Consider the following 18,341-nt stretch of genomic DNA (forward strand, 5'->3'; position numbering starts at 1 on the left):
ACCTAAATTCAAGCTATTTGTGACATTTCATGCTTTAAATAGAATAATTGCACTATTGCCTGCTGATATTGCTATCCATCCCCATCCGTTCCCATTGAAATTTTCGATAACAAACGAACAAATGTATTATTGTATTTAGTTTACTAGGTTAGCTACGTGACTAATTTACCTACACTTGCACTACATGTAAATTATAGCCTCCGTGTACAATCCGCTGCTAGTTATAGCATAGCTCTGCGTGTGTTTTGATTCTTTTTAAAGTTTATTTGCTTATATTGTTATAAAAACTCTAAAAATATTTCTTAGTATTACAATGTCACAGAGATTTAAGAATGTTTGATGCCAGCTTAAGAATTTTGTTAAGATGTTACTCCTGACCTTGAACTATTGTGGTAAACCACTTCTATGACATGTGAAGGAACGATGGATGTAGGCATTAGTCCATTCTCGTGATCCGTTGTGGTCCCATAGCTAATTAACTTGGCACCTCATTGCCACCTCGCGTGTAAAACCTTTCAATTCTTCAGTAAAGTACTATTAAAATACTGTATGTTAATGCATTTATTGTATATTCCTGTAAGAATAATTTATAACAAGTATAATGAGTACATGTGTTTTACAAATTGTAAGAACGTACTAGCCAATTAGACTTGTATTTACGATAGTTTACAGAGTTGCGCGTGCGCAGCATCAGCCCGTCACACTTACAGGACAGGAGTATTACACATCGGCTGGAGGCGACCTTGGCTCAGCGTGAATCACTGCGGCGAAAGTGGGAGAAATGTGCCACCTCGCCCCGCGCCCACCGCTCACTTTTACTTTCCAGCGTGGCGCAACCGACGGCGGCGCCGGCACGCCACTCGCCCGGCGCCCGCGGCCCGCAGCGCCGTGCGCCGATACCTCGCCATCTCCCGCGACCTCCCGCGACCAGTACTGCCAGTGCCAGGATTACAGTGTTCAGTGCTACCTGTTCAGGATTCAGTTAGTGCGGTGAAAGTCCAGCTACTCGGCTCTACGGCGTTGTGCAACGCGCGGCCTCGCGCTCTCTCGCAGGAAGCGTCGCAATCGGAAGTGGCGCAAGCTCCGGGAAACCATCGCGCTCTCCAGCGCGCACCACCACCCTGGAGTACTCCAACGAGGACCTCTTATCTACCGCTGCCCCTCGGTAAGAACACGTCCACGTCGTACATGTTATTTTAGAAACGTTTAATCGTAGTCGTACGCGACAGTGCAGCCGTTCGAGAGCGCGGTGAAGGGGCCGCACTCGGAGCGCACAATTGGCGTCACCGGCGACTGAACTTCGGCTCGGGTGTCGGAAACGCAACAAATAAAGAAGTGAAATATCCAAGGACAATACAACTTTCAAGTGATTTCGCGCGCCGCCGACAATAAAAACTTCGTAACGCGCCTGCGCAACCTCGCGGTCTCCGCACCGCGCCGGGCCTCGCCGGGCCTCGCTGCCCCAACACACTTTCGATAGCTGTTACAAAACATCTCGGCACGTCGTTTTCACTTCAAATTCTCATTTCGTTAATAAACAAACAGAACTTGCTCATTATAATATTTGAAATTTTCGCATCGCTAATTATAATTAGTACTTATTCATATGCAAATAAGGCGTCCACTCTCGGTAGTTGTAGAGCAGCGCAGGAGTGCTGTTGCTAAGTTGGTGCCATTAAAGACATTTCAAGCAACTGTCATCATTAAGTAGAACTGAAAGGAACGCGGCCCAAGGCCAGTTGGATAACGAATTTTCGTTTAATATTAATAAATGGCAGCCGCGGCTGATCGTGACGGCTTCAATGGTGGATGCGGATGCATAGGCCGAGCTTTGATTGACTCTAGTAGAAACACTTTCACGAACTCCAACAAGCACACGTGATTCGATATCGATATTGGGATACATATCATTGCGATCACATAATTTAATTAAATTGTACCGAAAATGGTAATGGATTAAATCGATTACCAAATTGTGAATTCATTTTCTGATATACAGGGTGTCCCAGGAGTCAACGATAAAACGAAAACAGGTGATAGACCAAGTCGTGACAGTTATGGGAAAAATATGAAAAAAAATCTTTGTCATATATTTTTCATATTATATTGATTTTAAAAAATGTCGGAAAAACCGACACCCTGTGATGATTTTTAAGGTCCTAAGACTACAAATATTACTCTTTCTTCATTTTTTTTTCTGTAATGTAATCATGAGTAACCCTTCTATGAATTACAGTGTAAGATTGAAACGCATCTGCATCAGTTTTAAATAAAATGTCGTGTTTTAGCCAAACATTAAATTCAAAATAATTACTACACCCAACTTTAACCGACCGTACTGTAAAAAAAATGTACTACACTGTTTTTGCAAGTAATCTCAAAAGTTGGCGCATTTAATCTCGATTCCGAAATGGTACAATACTTGCTGGATTACTTCTTAGTTGAAGAGAGAAAAATCGAAATACACGGTAATCGGGGTGACGTTCAGCATTTTGGTATCTTTGCCGATACATTCTAGCTGCAGTATTAGCATTACATAATCATTCTCCATGAATGAAATGCATATTGGCAATGTGTCAAAGACCGAGTATATGGCCTGGGAGAGCCCGGACTTGAGCACTATCCTTACAAGTCCTGGGCCAGCCCCTAAGTCGGAAAAGTTCAGGTACCTTGGATCCGTCATGCACGAGTCTGGAGGCATTGATCACGATCTCCTTGGCCGGATAAGCGTTGCCTGGGCTAAATGGCGGGAGGTCACTGGTGTGGTCTGTGATCGCAGGATACCGTCCAAACGCTATCTGAACTTTTCCGACTTAGGGGCTGGCCCAGGACTTGTAAGGATAGTGCTCAAGTCCGGGCTCTCCCAGGCCATATACTCGGTCTTTGACACATTGCCAATATGCATTTCATTCATGGAGAATGATTATGTAATGCTAATACTGCAGCTAGAATGTATCGGCAAAGATACCAAAATGCTGAACGTCACCCCGATTACCGTGTATTTCGATTTTTCTCTCTTCAACTAAGAAGTAATCCAGCAAGTATTGTACCATTTCGGAATCCAGATTAAATGCGCCAACTTTTGAGATTACTTGCAAAAACAGTGTAGTACATTTTTTTTACAGTACGGTCGGTTAAAGTTGGGTGTAGTAATTATTTTGAATTTAATGTTTGGCAAAAACACGACATTTTATTTAAAACTGATGCAGATGCGTTTCAATCTTACACTGTAATTCATAGAAGGGTTACTCATGATTACATTACAGAAAAAAAAATGAAGAAAGAGTAATATTTGTAGTCTTAGGACCTTAAAAATCATCACAGGGTGTCGGTTTTTCCGACATTTTTTAAAATCAATATAATATGAAAAATATATGACAAAGATTTTTTTTCATATTTTTCCCATAACTGTCACGACTTGGTCTATCACCTGTTTTCGTTTTATCGTTGACTCCTGGGACATCCTGTATATTATAGAAAACGAATATCTATTGTATTATTGAAGTATATACTTGCCTATGTATATATGAAATAACAACAAAAACTCTCATTTTCATTTCACTAGTAGGCGTGTTCTCTAAAAGATTAGCAGTAAAGATTTAGATCGTGATTAACCAATGACAGAAGTACAATGAACACTTACACTTTTGAACTTTCACTTACAAGAAATACTGACGTGAAAGTTACTGCGCCGCGTTATACGCAACAGAATCTTACGGATGACTTCATTCTCGCTACAAAAGGCTTGTAGTTTCGAAAAAATTACCAAATTTTTGGAAAGTTGGTAGAAGTGAACAATGTACTGTAGATTGTTTAGGGAATTTAATGTTTTGTAAGAGTGTTTTGTAGAATCTACTATGATGTATATAAATACCTGTTTCTTTTTAAATTACATTATCAGTAACACTAATTTCTTTGTCTAGGATGAAAAATAATGAAACAACTGTCAATAAAAGTACATATTTTCCCATTTTAAAATTGATAACGTAGCTAAATCTGTATCATCAAAGACTTTACTCATTTTAGATGTACATCCAAATTTATGAATATTTGTAACAACAACAAACTCGCCGCAATATAATTCGTGACAGAACAATAAAGCTGACATTTCAGAGATCTAGAATTTGTCATCTCGTACTCCAGATTTGTAAAAATAGTATAAATTTATTTGATTCTCTAAATTTTAAGTCTAACAGATAATAAATAGGTATTACTTATTTCAATATAATACATTTTCAAAATTTTTGCCAAAAAACAACAACTGCGTTAAATATTAACACGGCTCAAAACTTAAGAATAAAAAAAATATATATTTTTTTTATTTTTATAACAAAAAATTGAAACGTAGTAGAAAATAGCTGTATTTTATTATCTACAAAGGTTTTTGTATTTATTCTTGCCCGTATAAGAATAACACATTTGAAATCTGTTTTAAATAATATGCTAATATATTAATGAATTCAGTCCCTCCGTTTGACTTGCTTCGATAAAAGTTGAATTGTTTCCGGAAATTGAAATATTCATAATATCATTAAAAAATTATATTAGTATAAGTGATGCATTATAAATTGTGGTTTTTTTTTCCGTTTTTAAAATTATTTACGACATTTGATACCTATTAAATGTCATTATTATATTTTTTAAAGCTTACTCATCTTTGAATAGCAGCAGGATGAAATAATTATAAAAGTAATTTTAACAAATTAAATCGATTTCAATATCTGTTAATATTGGTTACCTTTATTGTTTGTTTGTTTTTATAAATAAACAATTTAACAGTAACTGGCAAAATCAATAAATATTATTATTTAGATTAATACGATTTCACATATTGAAATAATATTAATAACTTTATAATATTAGTTTAAAAACAACTTTTTTCTTTCTATTTTTTATCACTAAGTAATTAGGTTAGTATCTTAAAATGGTTTGGATAAGATAGGCTTACTGGAAAATTACGATTGTATTTCCGTATAGAAATAAATGCTCATTTTAACGACAACGATGATATAAATTTATCTAATACCTTGTGAGGCAGTTACGTTTCTATTCTCACTTGTAACAATGCTTACCTATATTAAAAATATCCCGTTTCTAGATGTTTTAATAAAAATTGTAAACTAATTGTATCTGATAATCCTGAAAGGAAAGAAAAAGATAAAATAAATAGTTATTACAAAAATATTACACAATAACAATAAAACAATAACAATAAATATTTTTAGCATTTTAAAGTGTTTAGACTAATCATAGATAAATATTTTAGAAAACAAATAAAAATTAAATGTAGCGGGTCTCGCACCCGCGCCTCTTCGAATCCATTCAAGTCCCATCCAACGTACAATTTTCAAAGGGCGTGGGTTCAACTCCCACTAAGTTTAACTTTCTTTACGTTTTCTAAAACATTACTAAAATTGCGAAAATCCTTAAACATGTGAAAAAAACATTCAAATTATCGTTAAAAAAAATTTTAAATTCTAAATACGGCGCTCGGAATGTTAAATTAGGTTACTATTACAATATTATTGTCGACATTTCACTGTGAACTCTTGTGCCTTAGCTATTTTGCAAACTGAATAGACCATTGTTTAGTTACGAACGAAAGGTCTCGCCTACTCCGATAAATAGATCCGTGTTGTATTAACATGACAGTTTACTATTAGTTTCTATACTATAGGAAATATTCAGTTTATGAAGGATAGAGTTTGGTCACGAAGAATTTGGCGGAAAGTGGAGAGCGGAAGTGTTTTAACACTAGGTTCCTAGGTTACCTCTGCCTATGTGCGGGTACAGCGTGAAAATAAAATCATGATAAATTATGAAAAAAGCAGCTGTACAATTTTCTGGTAGGAAGCAGGGTAGACAACCTAGAGTTTGACGCTTTTAAATTATAATCTATTTTTAATTAATACTATTATCCATATTTATATTCATAAAAAAATATCCTATAACACACTATAAAAATAATAAAAAAAGCATAATTAATAGCTATCATTAACCTATCCATTACAAAACAAAGTTAAGCCAAATTAAAATTTGAAAAACAAGATGCAATTAAGGCGATTCTCATGCAGCCTTTTATATAAGTTCTCGGTACAGATGATATTTACTAAGTTATTCAATCGTTCTAGACAATGAAATGTGGAAGCGAAAGTGAAATGGTATTACGTTATCAACGGAACCAGTTTATATACAATTTATGTTATTAAATAACCGGTTCTTAAAACTTTCTGATGTACATTTTTGTAATTTTTTAAATTATTTTCGTCGTTGGGCGCCGTTTTTATTATGCATTTAATTGCAGTATGACCTAGATTGTACTTTTACTTAACCCTGTAACAGTAGGTACTCTTTAATTGGATTTACATTATGTAATATATAAATGTTCGTTGTTAAGTAGACAGTGTCCGTCCGTTCGTTCGAGGCCGTCGAGGCAGGACACAAGCTTGTGATTGTTAATGTGGGTTCGATTCACATTGGCAGGAATGAAATATTGAATATTTTCATTTTCTCGCTCTGGTAACGAGCGGCGTTGTATTCCGCCACGAAACACGCAATGACTTCAGAATTCGCCGGAAAGTGGGGAACGAAGTATTTTACCACTAAGTTTTCAGGTTCCTTCTGCCTTCCTGCTATTTACGGATACAGCGTAAAATTAAAAATAATATAAACGCATGCTTACTGTGATGCGATATGAATAAGATTTAAATATATTTTAATTTTAAATACATATTTATTTTAAATACATATTAAATTGATATTTATTTTTACTTTCATTCACTTTTAAATATTTATGACCTCGAAAAGAAAAAACTTTCATTGTAATTATGTTTTAAACTCTATAATTTATAACGGATTATAAATTTAATTTTTACTTAATTAAAATATTTTTCTATGATGTAAGATGTCCGTTTTCAGACCGAACCTTGCGTAGATAAACGCTTTAAAACGTTACAAATTGAAACATCGTTGCAGTATCTCGACCAATTTGTTCGCGGTGAATATCAATCTTCACTTTTCATAAAAACATCATTTACATACATAAAAACATTTAAAAATTACAAATAAAAACTACAAAAGAAATTATTAAGAGTTGGTACAGTGGGAACGCGTCTGACGTAAAAAGACGCGTTGTGGTTGTGGGTTCAATTCCCTGGTGAGATAGTTAATTATTTTCAATTTCCCGCTCTGGTAAAACAAGAATCTCTTGACACACAGACAGACAAGTTCTTTATGCCTACTTTTATATTCAGGAAAAAACGTGAATTCACGTATATCCCTTATTTTATATTAGTTAATATTTAAATTAAATTTCATCAAATTCACTTAATATTACAAAAAAATGAGACGAAAGCATGTCTAACGACCCACTTTGCATAATTATCTCAAATTTCATTTGCCCATTGTGCAAGCGCACTGGCTGAGCTCCGAAACGTGCTCGAATGCTGACATCGCTATCGACTTCGCTTTACGTTGTACTATTTACGTTGTTTTTGTTATCACATTTTTTTTAACGAAATAGGTTTCTGGCGAAGGAATAGATTCTGCTTATAGCATTGTCGTTTATAATTTTAATGTTTATGGGGTATTTTATGGGATAGGTACGGATAAACGTATTAGGTATTAGTTTTTTAAAGTTTTATATGAATTTAAAAGTTTAACTTCTACTTTGCGCCGAATTCTTGAGGAATTGTTGATTAGCAGAACTTAACCCCGCACTTTGCCTCGTTAATAAAACTAGGAAATTAAAGTATGAAATATTTTATTTTCTAGTGGGAATCGAAAACCGAAGAAAATTATCGCACTATATACGGATTAAATTGTCGCACTCTCGTGTCCCAAGACAGCGTCATATTAAAATATCATATAAAAAAAGTTTTCAAATTATTATTACCTATAATATGTCGTTTAATTTAATTAAGCTATAAATTAAAATAAAGTTGTCGCCATATTTAGTAATTTTACTTATATCTATCTACTAATATCTTATTACTATTGATCACTGACATTATAAAATACTAGCCACTGTTTGACAGCAGGTAATAAATGGTGTAAATTAAAAACATTTTTCTAGAAAAATTATGTTGTCACTTTCGTTATTCAATAAAACTAAAAAATATATCTACTTTTTGTATTTATAATGCTAAAATTTCGAACAAAAGTGTATAGAATGAAATGTTTTTATACGTAATATACCTAGGTATGCTGCTTTACTTTTTAAAAAACGAAGGGAAATGTGTAAAATTTTTAAAACGTGCTATAAATTTTTTATACCTAAAATAAAACTTTTATAGTTAAGTATCTATTAATTTATTACTTAACCTAGTAAGAATATTTTACGACAAAGCCTTAAATCTCCGAGTTCTAGACAACGTTTTGTATTTACTAACATTAAATATTGCTAGCGACTGTTAATTAACAACTTGACTTTGACCTAAATGTGTGTGGTTATTAATTGCTCATATATAAAATAATACATCTTCTGTTTAAGGTAAAGCTTATTACGCAATATTTTAGTATGAAATAGAAATAGAACGAACCTACTAAGCCATATATTGACAATTGCATGTAAAATATAGCAAAAAACTAAAAATATATTTAGATATTATGTTTTTACAAAATTTACTCAGCAATATTATTTTCCACTGCAATTTCCACACGACTGCGATGTAGTATTAAACAAAGTGTACAATAGAATCATCGTTTAATCAGCCACAGCCGCTAGCTGGCGAGTAGGTACCAGCGTAGGCGACGGCGATACACATTGCAACGTGCCGACTCGAATCCAAGGTCTTTCCTAGTGGAAGAGAACGGTGTTTCCTGCGGCCTATCTCTTACACACACACACGCGCCCACGTGCCCGTGTCGACTCAGAAGTCAGAAGCACCTAGGACTGGCAGCCGAGAGCTCATCTCCTGGTGTGAGCTGCAGCTTCCGAGCTCTCTGTTATATAAACGTCGGGCGATGCGCACGCGCAGTACTGTGTCACTGGTGCCCGCGAGCGGCTCGCACCGCCGAAGGACTGCGCCGACCTTTTTTTCTGTGCGTGCGATGTTTTCACTTTCGTCATTTTGACCGGCCAGTTTGATTTGACGTCGCTGGCGCACGGACGTGCCCACCAGACCTTGTGTTTATCCTGTGATCGCTGTGCTACGTCGGATTTTGTTTTACTTATTTTAGTTTTTTTTCGTTTTGTATATTGTGAAATGGCTGTGATGCAGTGCTAATATGTTCGACAGTAACGCCCTTTTGAATTTCTACAATGAGATTGCGAATAGAAGTGCTCTACAACTGGCAGGGTGAGGATTATTATTGTTTGTTTACTTTTAATTCGCATAGTTGCGTGCGCGTCGAGAGAGGCGAGAGTGGCGGTCCGGCGGGATGGCTGACACAACCTTGTGTCTAATGAACGCTTGTCTCCTCTCCGCCTCTCGCCTTCGCCTCTGGGCCTCGCTCGGAGAGGTTAATAGGTTCACATTAGACGGTGGTTTGCGAAATCAACCGAGCTCGCGGTACGAAATGCGCCCGCGCCGCTTTTCCACGCTTAGTTTCGCGCGCATTTAACACGCAAAATAAGTTTGAATAAATTTAATGCATTATTATTATAACCAATGCGGTTGTGTCGAGATGGCCTACATTATATTAAAACAATTACGACATTCTTATTGTGTTGCTTGCTCGCGTATATACGTATGTTTCACTTATCTGATCTTAAGTAATTGGGATTTCACTTTTGATTTATTATATCACAAAAAAATGTTTACATTTTTTTTGTTTTAATTAGCTTTAACTTAAGCTAGCATTTGATACTTATATTGTAATGAAGTTAAATTTATTTAATAATCTTTTTTATTCGTATGAATTTATATAAATAATGTGTTTTTATTCAGATTATTATAAAATATCTACTAGGTATGTGGAAATGAATAAGAGGAAAAATTATATAAAAAATATATTGTAAGTAATTGATATAAATATTATACCAAATATTTTATGCTTTAAAAAGCTATTTTCTTAATAAATTGTTACATTTCACTTCAAGAATATTTATATTCAAATATACATAACAAATTCAACATGTATATTCTTAAAATACTAACAAGTTGTCGCGCATGGTAGAGAATGAAGTGATATGTCACTAAGCAAGAAAAATAGAAATTTTACTTATAAACAAGGTTATTTTGAATTAAAATAAATTTATAATAACGATTATACGTTGCCTCATGAATGCTCTTTCTTTGGGCTTTACAATTAAAATTAATTATTATATATATTTAAAATTAAAATTTTAAAATTAGTTTTTTGTATTCAGAAGTTAAATACCAAATTTCAGCGTTTTACGCCGCTTTTATATATTATTTTTTTATTTAGAATTTCACCTAAATTATTGTTTATTTTCGAATTCTCAGTTCAAATCCGTTATCGTGTTATCACACAGTGCCTTGCTACCGTTGCCTTGAAGATTTTATATAATCTTATTGATAAATATAATTTATATTTTGAAACAATTACTACTTTTGATTAAACGACATATAAATATATTACAAATATTACTATTGCTCCATATAGGTCGAGATAAAACATGTAATTAACAGACACGATCCTAATCTTCTTTAAATTGTATATTAATTATGTTATTATTGGTTACATTTCAAACGGAATAGAAAATTTATTTACAAAACTTTATATTTTTACGAAATTTTATGCTTATTTAAATATAAAATTTCATAAATATATATATATATATATATATATATATATATATATATATATATATATATATATATATATATATATATATATATATAGTCTGTATGTACATATGTCTAACTTAATATCGGAAATTATTAATTAAATTTGGGAACGAAGTATCTTAAAACTTAACTGAACGTGATATGGGGAGGAATTATAATAAAAAAATTATATAGGTATATTAAAAAGAAAACTTAGTGACAAATCACTCTGAGTAAAATGTATCGATGAAATATTTTTTATTTTATTTACAATATACATATACTTAACAAGGTTTTGCAGGGGCTATCGATAGTTTTAATATACATACGTTCCTCTTTATAAAATTTTGACGTCATCAGTTCTAAAGTAGTCTATGTCAATGGTCACTGTTGGCACAGTTGTTAAAAGTTTAAGGGCAACCGAATTTGATTCAATGTCGCATAAACATATTATAAATATAAATTGAAGTTTAACTATTTCATTTAGAAAAGAAATGTTATGTTTTACAATATATATTTTAATTTTAAATTATAATTATATCGAAAAGAGTAAAATTTAAAGTTATTTGATCTGATTATAAACGCAATGGTTGAGAACTCGATCCATTTTCTTGCTTTCGTATCTAATACATAACTCGACATGTAACATTCGAATGTCGAATTCGAATGAAAAATGGAAAAATAAATATATTTCGACTCACTTTTCTATTTCTTACCGTCTATCCTACTAATTCACAATATTGAATATTCAAATAAAACATAAAAATATCGATGTTAACTATAACGCCATGACCTTTTTAGTAAAATCCACATATTGTTGTAATATAAACGAAAAACTTATTCGATTAAAACGTTTAAACCTTGAATGTTAGTCGTGTTGAGAAATAATTAATAAATATACACACGCAGTATTTATATATTTCATCTCACAAATTATCTGATATATATAACCTTCGATCTTACGATCTGTATCGTATTTTGATAACACGTTTGTATTCATGTCTCGAATATCTGGCGGAAAATGGGAAACGCAGTGTCATAACACTAAGTTCCTTTTCCCTACCCTGCTATATACGGAATACAGAGTGAAGTTTTAAAAATATCATTTTAAAAGTAATAATATTTTTCGTATATGTACCCCTTATTATAACACTATGGACTTCTACTATTTCTATTATATATTATTATTTACTATTTATTATATTATATTTGCGCATGTTTTAACCACTATCTAAGGAAAATCAACACTATTTTGTTGCATGGAGGAAGTAACCGAATCGTGAAGGGGGAAAAATAATTATCCAAATAATTTGGAAAATCCTTTAGAATTATTATATTGGCCACACTATCCTATATATTATATTCTTCTAAAATTTGCATGAAATTTTAACATACACAGAAAAATTTAATATCTTCCGTCCGTCATTTAAATATTAGTTCCAATAATGCTATATTGTACCAAATTATAAGCGGAACCGCGTAAATATTAAATATTTCAAATTTTTGGTTTCACTTATAAAGTTGAATTTAATTACATAGTAACAATAACAAGTAAATATATTAAAAGTAAGAAATAAATTATTTTTAAGAAAATTATTATTTTTAATTACTTTCAAAAATATTGGACGAGCATTGTACAAACAAACTGAAGGCTACAACTGTCTAATTTGCATAGTCTGTCTCGAAAATTGCTAAATAAACTTAAATGAAGATGACAGATGAAAAAAATATCTTATATAATTATTTAAAATTCGAAAAAAGTATTTGTTTTTTGTATTTAAATTGTTTTTATAATATATTTTTGTAACAGCTTGAAATTCATATTGGTATATTTTCTTATAAGAAGAGAAGAGAGAGAGAAGATACTTGTTAGATAAATTAATAAATAGGAAAAGTATTTTACAAGAAATAAAATAAGTCTCTCTATACGAAAAAAAATATGAGTTTCATATAGCTATAGTCAATAGCCTATTACGAAACAATTACACGCAAAATGACTTAATCTCCAACAAAAACAATCGGGGGCATTCCGTTATCGTATACCTAAATAAATATTTTCTCAAATAAACTGTGTATTTAGAACAATTTTGCGCCCTACAATCGTTACACGAGGCGAAGTTCCAATTTTTCACAATGTTTACTCTATATTTGTACGAGTACTTTCAAAGGGTTATGTCTACAAATTAATCTATTTGTGACAAACAAATGAAACCACAATGCTTTTAATTGGCTCTAAATGAATCACTTTGCCTCATTTTCCTCGAAAAGTAACGGCGATTGCAAGAACGCAAGTTTTGTAATTGTCGTCAGTACAATAGTATAGTACATATAGAACTAAAATGTTAAGTCGATGATATTTTTATTATTAGAATGAAATTTATTTAAATTTATGTTTTATTGAAAATATCATTATTGTAAAATTATTTATTTACTAACGATTTTTTGATCGTTTTTATGAAATATTTTTATAGTTACAGTTTCTGTATTCTTCTACTCTATTTTTTCTTGTGACTCTTTCTACTTTTGTCTAGTGAAGAAAAATGTATACCTAAATATTTTAATTACATTAAGAAATGTCCCAAAAGATCGACTTTTACTCACATTTGATTTGATATCTTCAGTTTATTTTAATAGATAAATCTTTGCTGCAATAAGTAACGTTTAAAATAAAATTATGAAATAATTTCATTCAGTCAACGGTGCCAAGACCACCCCAGCAGAACTATTTACATGAAAACAATATTCAACAAGCAATATATTTGTAAACGTTAACTGTAGGTTAAAAGTAGGTTTACAGCGTTCCGAAGCTAGCCTAAAGTGTCTTTCGCAATAAAGTAGCTACTTGTTTTGGGGCATACTAGAGATTTATTCGTTCAAAGAACATAAAATTTATGACAATTTATATATGTAGTATTTTTATTTCTTCACTCTGGTAAAAAGGCAGTATTGAGTTCCGCCAGTCAACAATTGGGCGGAAAGCTTTCCGCGGGAAGGGCGTGTCTAAACACTAAGTTCCCACCCTGCTACGCGAGATTTTTGAGCTACATTATTTAAAACTATTAAATTTATATTACTTTTCTTAAATCCACAGTTTTGTTTTTGTAATATACCTACATACGTATTCGTAGTTAATATGTTTTCGTATTCGATTTGGATTACTTTAACTTATTTTTTCATGTATAACATATAATATAAATATTTTAACAGTTATTAATGAATTCGTAGTTATTTAAATCCGTTCTTTTTAAACGAAATTTTAATATATTCAAGTATACTTAGTTTGCATTTCGTCTTGTTGGAATAATTTGTTACAAATTCATATTAGAATATATCGATATTTAAATAACCGTTTATTTAACATGTTTATTATTTTACTATATTCACAAGATAGTTCGTAAATATTACATAATATTATATATAGCAGTTATAGCACAATATAACTGTAATCTGTTTATGGATTTATAGACTTGTGGTTTTCAAACGGCTAATTAATGCTTTAACATATTGCGCACAACGTAAATTTAGTAAAATATTAAAATTATTTTCTTTTCGCTCTGGCGGCACGGCGTTGGGTTGCGCCACTCAATACGCTAAATGTTTTAACACTTGATTCTCTCAGAGTGAAGTGAACTGAGTGACAAGGTTGTTCTTCAGAGAACCACATCACTCAGCTATTCCTTTTATTTTGAGATGTACCCTCTAAACGCACATTTCGAATTAACTAATAGGAATAAAATATTTACAACTATTTAAATGATTCTCATGTATATGACCTTTAGCATATATGTATATAAAATAATAATTTATTGATCTACAAATTTCTTCATTCGTCTGACATTGGACTAAATTAAAAAATATAAGTATATTATCAGACAACCCGACGTATCCGTCAATAGGCGATGATTGTGAAACTATACGTTACATTAAAAGATAGATTACAGAAATTAAATTTTATGTTTTATTACTATTAATTGTCAATACTGTGATGACATGACATTATAAATTCATTTTATTTCGCCAGTCAGCTCAAACATGGTGCGGCGTTGAGTAACGCCTAATGTATATTGCAGGATGGAGTGTCTTAACATTAAATTCTTCCTGATTGCCCTGCTAAATGCGGAATAGAATCAAGCAATTTTTTACACAGACATAAAAAAATATTAAAAAATAAGAACAATAGATAGACCTGTCAAAATAGTAGGTATGTATTCCTTTTGTTCTAAACAAACAGACAAATATAACATTTGCATACAGTGGAGTGACATCTTTGCACTTGTTCGACAGTTGCTAAATCGCATTTTAATGTTCCCAGAGTACGATTGTGGCGGTCATCATCTATTAACACACTTAACAAGTTTCAATTCAATTAGACTGGCTGGCTAGTATATAGATAGCGTTTCTTAAATAAATATCTGTTTTATATCTTTTTTTCTTTGTATTTACGTATCTATATTAAAAAGAAAAAAAAATAGGGAGGAATCACTATGTTTTAAGTTAGTTTTACGCTGTGTCACGAATATAGCATAGTAGGCGGAGGGAAACTAGTGTTTAGACAGTCGATACCGAAATTTAGTGGCGGTACACAACGCCGCGCCTTGTCTTGTTGCGAGAGCGAGGAAGTGGTTTTCAAAATTTAATTTTGAAATTGTTAAATTTAATATATATTTTTTATATTATCCATTCTATGAATGTACATAAATTAATTTCGAATTTATGCTTTCACTTTTAAAAATCATAAACACTTGCACTTTGAAAACGTAATAATAACAATGAAATTATTTTATGACATCTCTTTTAAATTGCTCTTACAAAACAATTTAAAAAGGTAGGCAAATAAACGAGCGGTGAAATCGAAAGCGCGACCCTTCTGTCATTGATAACATAATAGCAAGGCTTCTAGTTAAAGTTTCTAGTTAAAGCAGTAACTTTTTACGACAATATAAAGCGGCAAAGATCAAACATCGCTTTGTCGTCCCGAAGGTCATAAACTAATTGGTTACAAGGATCATTCTTAACAACTAACTTTATTGTACGACGTAATAAAAAAAATAAATGAAATAAAAAAAAAATGTTACAGTCGAAATGATCCCCGACCCTTTCTTGTTCCTTGCGGCACAAATTACCGAAGGACGTTCGAAGTGGGTCACTTCGGAAATAGTTTATTGTTATCGGCTAGTCTGCGCGCGCGCAGCTCACACGCACACACACGCATCGGCCATCGATTTTCAAACGATCACGCACACACACAACCCCCTCAATTAGGGTTCCCATCCTCCTCACCGGTTCACCTTCACATTTGAATATCAATAACTGAGGTATTTCATCTAATGCCTTCCGCTTTCGTATGAAAAAATATATATTGAATAACTTTCCTAAGGTCAACGAGTCGATAAATCGTAAAATATCAAAATTTATGATATCATAATACCATTATAATGACCTCACGCTAAAGGTCACGTGTAACCTATTTATTTTATTATGACGTTGCCCTTGTATTTGATGTTTTATAAAATTTTCGACATTCGTCAGCATCTTTCCCTCAGTTCATATAAATTATAATAAAATTGAAAAATTGTACCGTGTTTATATAATCAATTAGATAACATAAAAAACATTATCATAATTTTAAAAAAATTATACTGTCCACAACGCTAATACATCGCCATTTCAATGCTTATACATCGAGGGTGCATTTATTATATAAATTAGTGATAATCATTTAAAATTATTAATAAAAAAGATAGTATACTTATATTGCCTATATATTTTACGGTCTATTCGATTGTTCGTAAGCTGTAAAATAAGTGAAACACCTCAAGGCTCTCAGACAATGCGCGTACAGTACGTACAGCACGAACAGCACACTATTGCACAATGTAGATAACGCGTAGACCTATCAATTTGGTCTAGCACATTCACAGGCTTACAAATCTGCGTTCACATCCGGAGTAGGGCGAGCACGCACACATCTGAATGTGAACATGTGTGCGTCACGCACACATGTTCACAATTTCCCGCAACTACTAATATTCGACGCACGCGCACGTGCATGTGTACTACAGCGTACTCACACACGTGTAATACGCCCTAGAGTGCTAAAACCAGAGTATCAGGACTGGAGAATGCGTGTCAATAGTACGTACCTTTTACCAAATGTTCGGCATTAGTGATAACGCCCTACATTGTTTGATATTTAATACGCTGTGTGAATGAAATATAGGATATGGCTAAATTAGATTGTAAATAAATATGTGTTTTGCGAAAACCTTTTAATATGTATTTTTACAAGTTTTAAAGTGCTATTTGGATTATTTCCCACTACGGAAAGAAAATTGTTTAGAAACAATAAAAATATATAATTTATAACTTATTTTCTTCCTTTTAATTTCAAAACAAATATTAGTACTACTACATTTTGTACGACCCCGTTGCAACAAAGTGTTGTAAAATAACTTGTATTCTACAAATGTAATATTTTGTAACTCAATGGCGAAAATACGAAACGAAAGCGCACGTTTCACGTCGAGATATATTTAGCAAGCTGTCAGTGTACGGGTAGGTCAGTACTATTATGACTAAAAAATGATAAGCTACTCTATCGTAATGAAGAATTAAGCAAGATCATTTTCTTCCCGTTCTTATATCGATTTTACCTATCTATAAACAAAATCAGTTATAATTTACGGCTTTTCTTAGTTAATCTAGCTTTAGCGTTACAATGGCTATGTATGTACAGCAAGTAAAATTTTTTTTATTGTTTGACTAAAGCTTATTACGACAGATTCATAATGGATGAAAGATTCCAAAAGAATTGTTATATAAGGCATCTTTAGCTTCTGTGCCGCAAATAGCAGGGTAGGTCGCTTTATGTCTAATTTTCGAGACTGTGTGTAAACCTGCGGAACTGAACGCCGGGTTTTGTCTTGCTTCCAAAGTAAGAAATAGTATCCGTCCATCCCTCCGAATCAAGAGAAAGAATCGAAGTGACTGAAGAGTCACATGCTGTGCCGCTTATTACAATAATGACAACAATGTTATTGAAATTTACTACATTTCAGGACAAAAATATAAATCATATATATATATACAATGTATGAAACAAACTCCTACCACACTTGTGTCGGCTAATTTAAAACTTCATGACATCTCTTTCCAAATATAAAATATCTATATATGTTATAACGCTTATACGATTTTTTTATTAGTCTCTACTTTTTGCTTTCAAGTCTCGATCACGATCTTCTTAATTATTATTATACACATCATCATAGTATAAATACAAGATCATTTTTTTAGATAATTATTAAATTTAAATTATATAGCTTTAGTAGAGAAGGCGCAGCGTTGAGTTCCGTTTTAAACACGATGCGTCTCGAGAAATGGACGGCTACAATTCTGCCAACAATACCTGAGAAGCTGTTTTTTTTTTAAATATTATTAAAAGCAAACTAAAGATAATAATCAAATAAGATAATATTATATAGATATTTTCTTTACATTAATTTTCACCATTTCTCAGATTTACGAGGTACGACGTACGAAAATATATTTCAGTACCATTTAAGTGGCGTGACTCAGTGTGGTTTTAGTTGCAAACGTGATTCAATA

At 32.3% G+C, this 18,341-nt stretch overlaps 1 protein-coding gene across 2 annotated transcripts in view; it reads left to right on the top strand.

Annotated features, from left to right (window-relative positions):
• Positions 1-859: 859 nt before the first annotated feature.
• The window catches only part of ken (zinc finger and BTB domain-containing ken and barbie protein), a 36,083-nt gene continuing 18,601 nt past the window's right edge, over positions 860-18,341 (top strand). The window contains exon 1 of one of the 2 annotated variants that reach the window (XM_085190979.1): positions 860-1,165. Coding sequence is in view for 1 of the 2 variants with exons in the window: in XM_085190978.1 (XP_085047104.1) it covers positions 9,229-9,299 (71 nt within the window). In the remaining variant the exon portion in view is untranslated. Of the gene's footprint in view, positions 1,166-8,870; positions 9,300-18,341 lie in introns of those variants that run through there. The other variant, XM_085190978.1, reaches the window with a different exon arrangement.

This window comes from Heliconius melpomene, chromosome 10, assembly GCF_056956725.1.
Source record: "Heliconius melpomene rosina isolate 202511_hmr_F chromosome 10, ASM5695672v1, whole genome shotgun sequence".
Classification (NCBI taxonomy): domain Eukaryota; kingdom Metazoa; phylum Arthropoda; class Insecta; order Lepidoptera; family Nymphalidae; genus Heliconius; species Heliconius melpomene.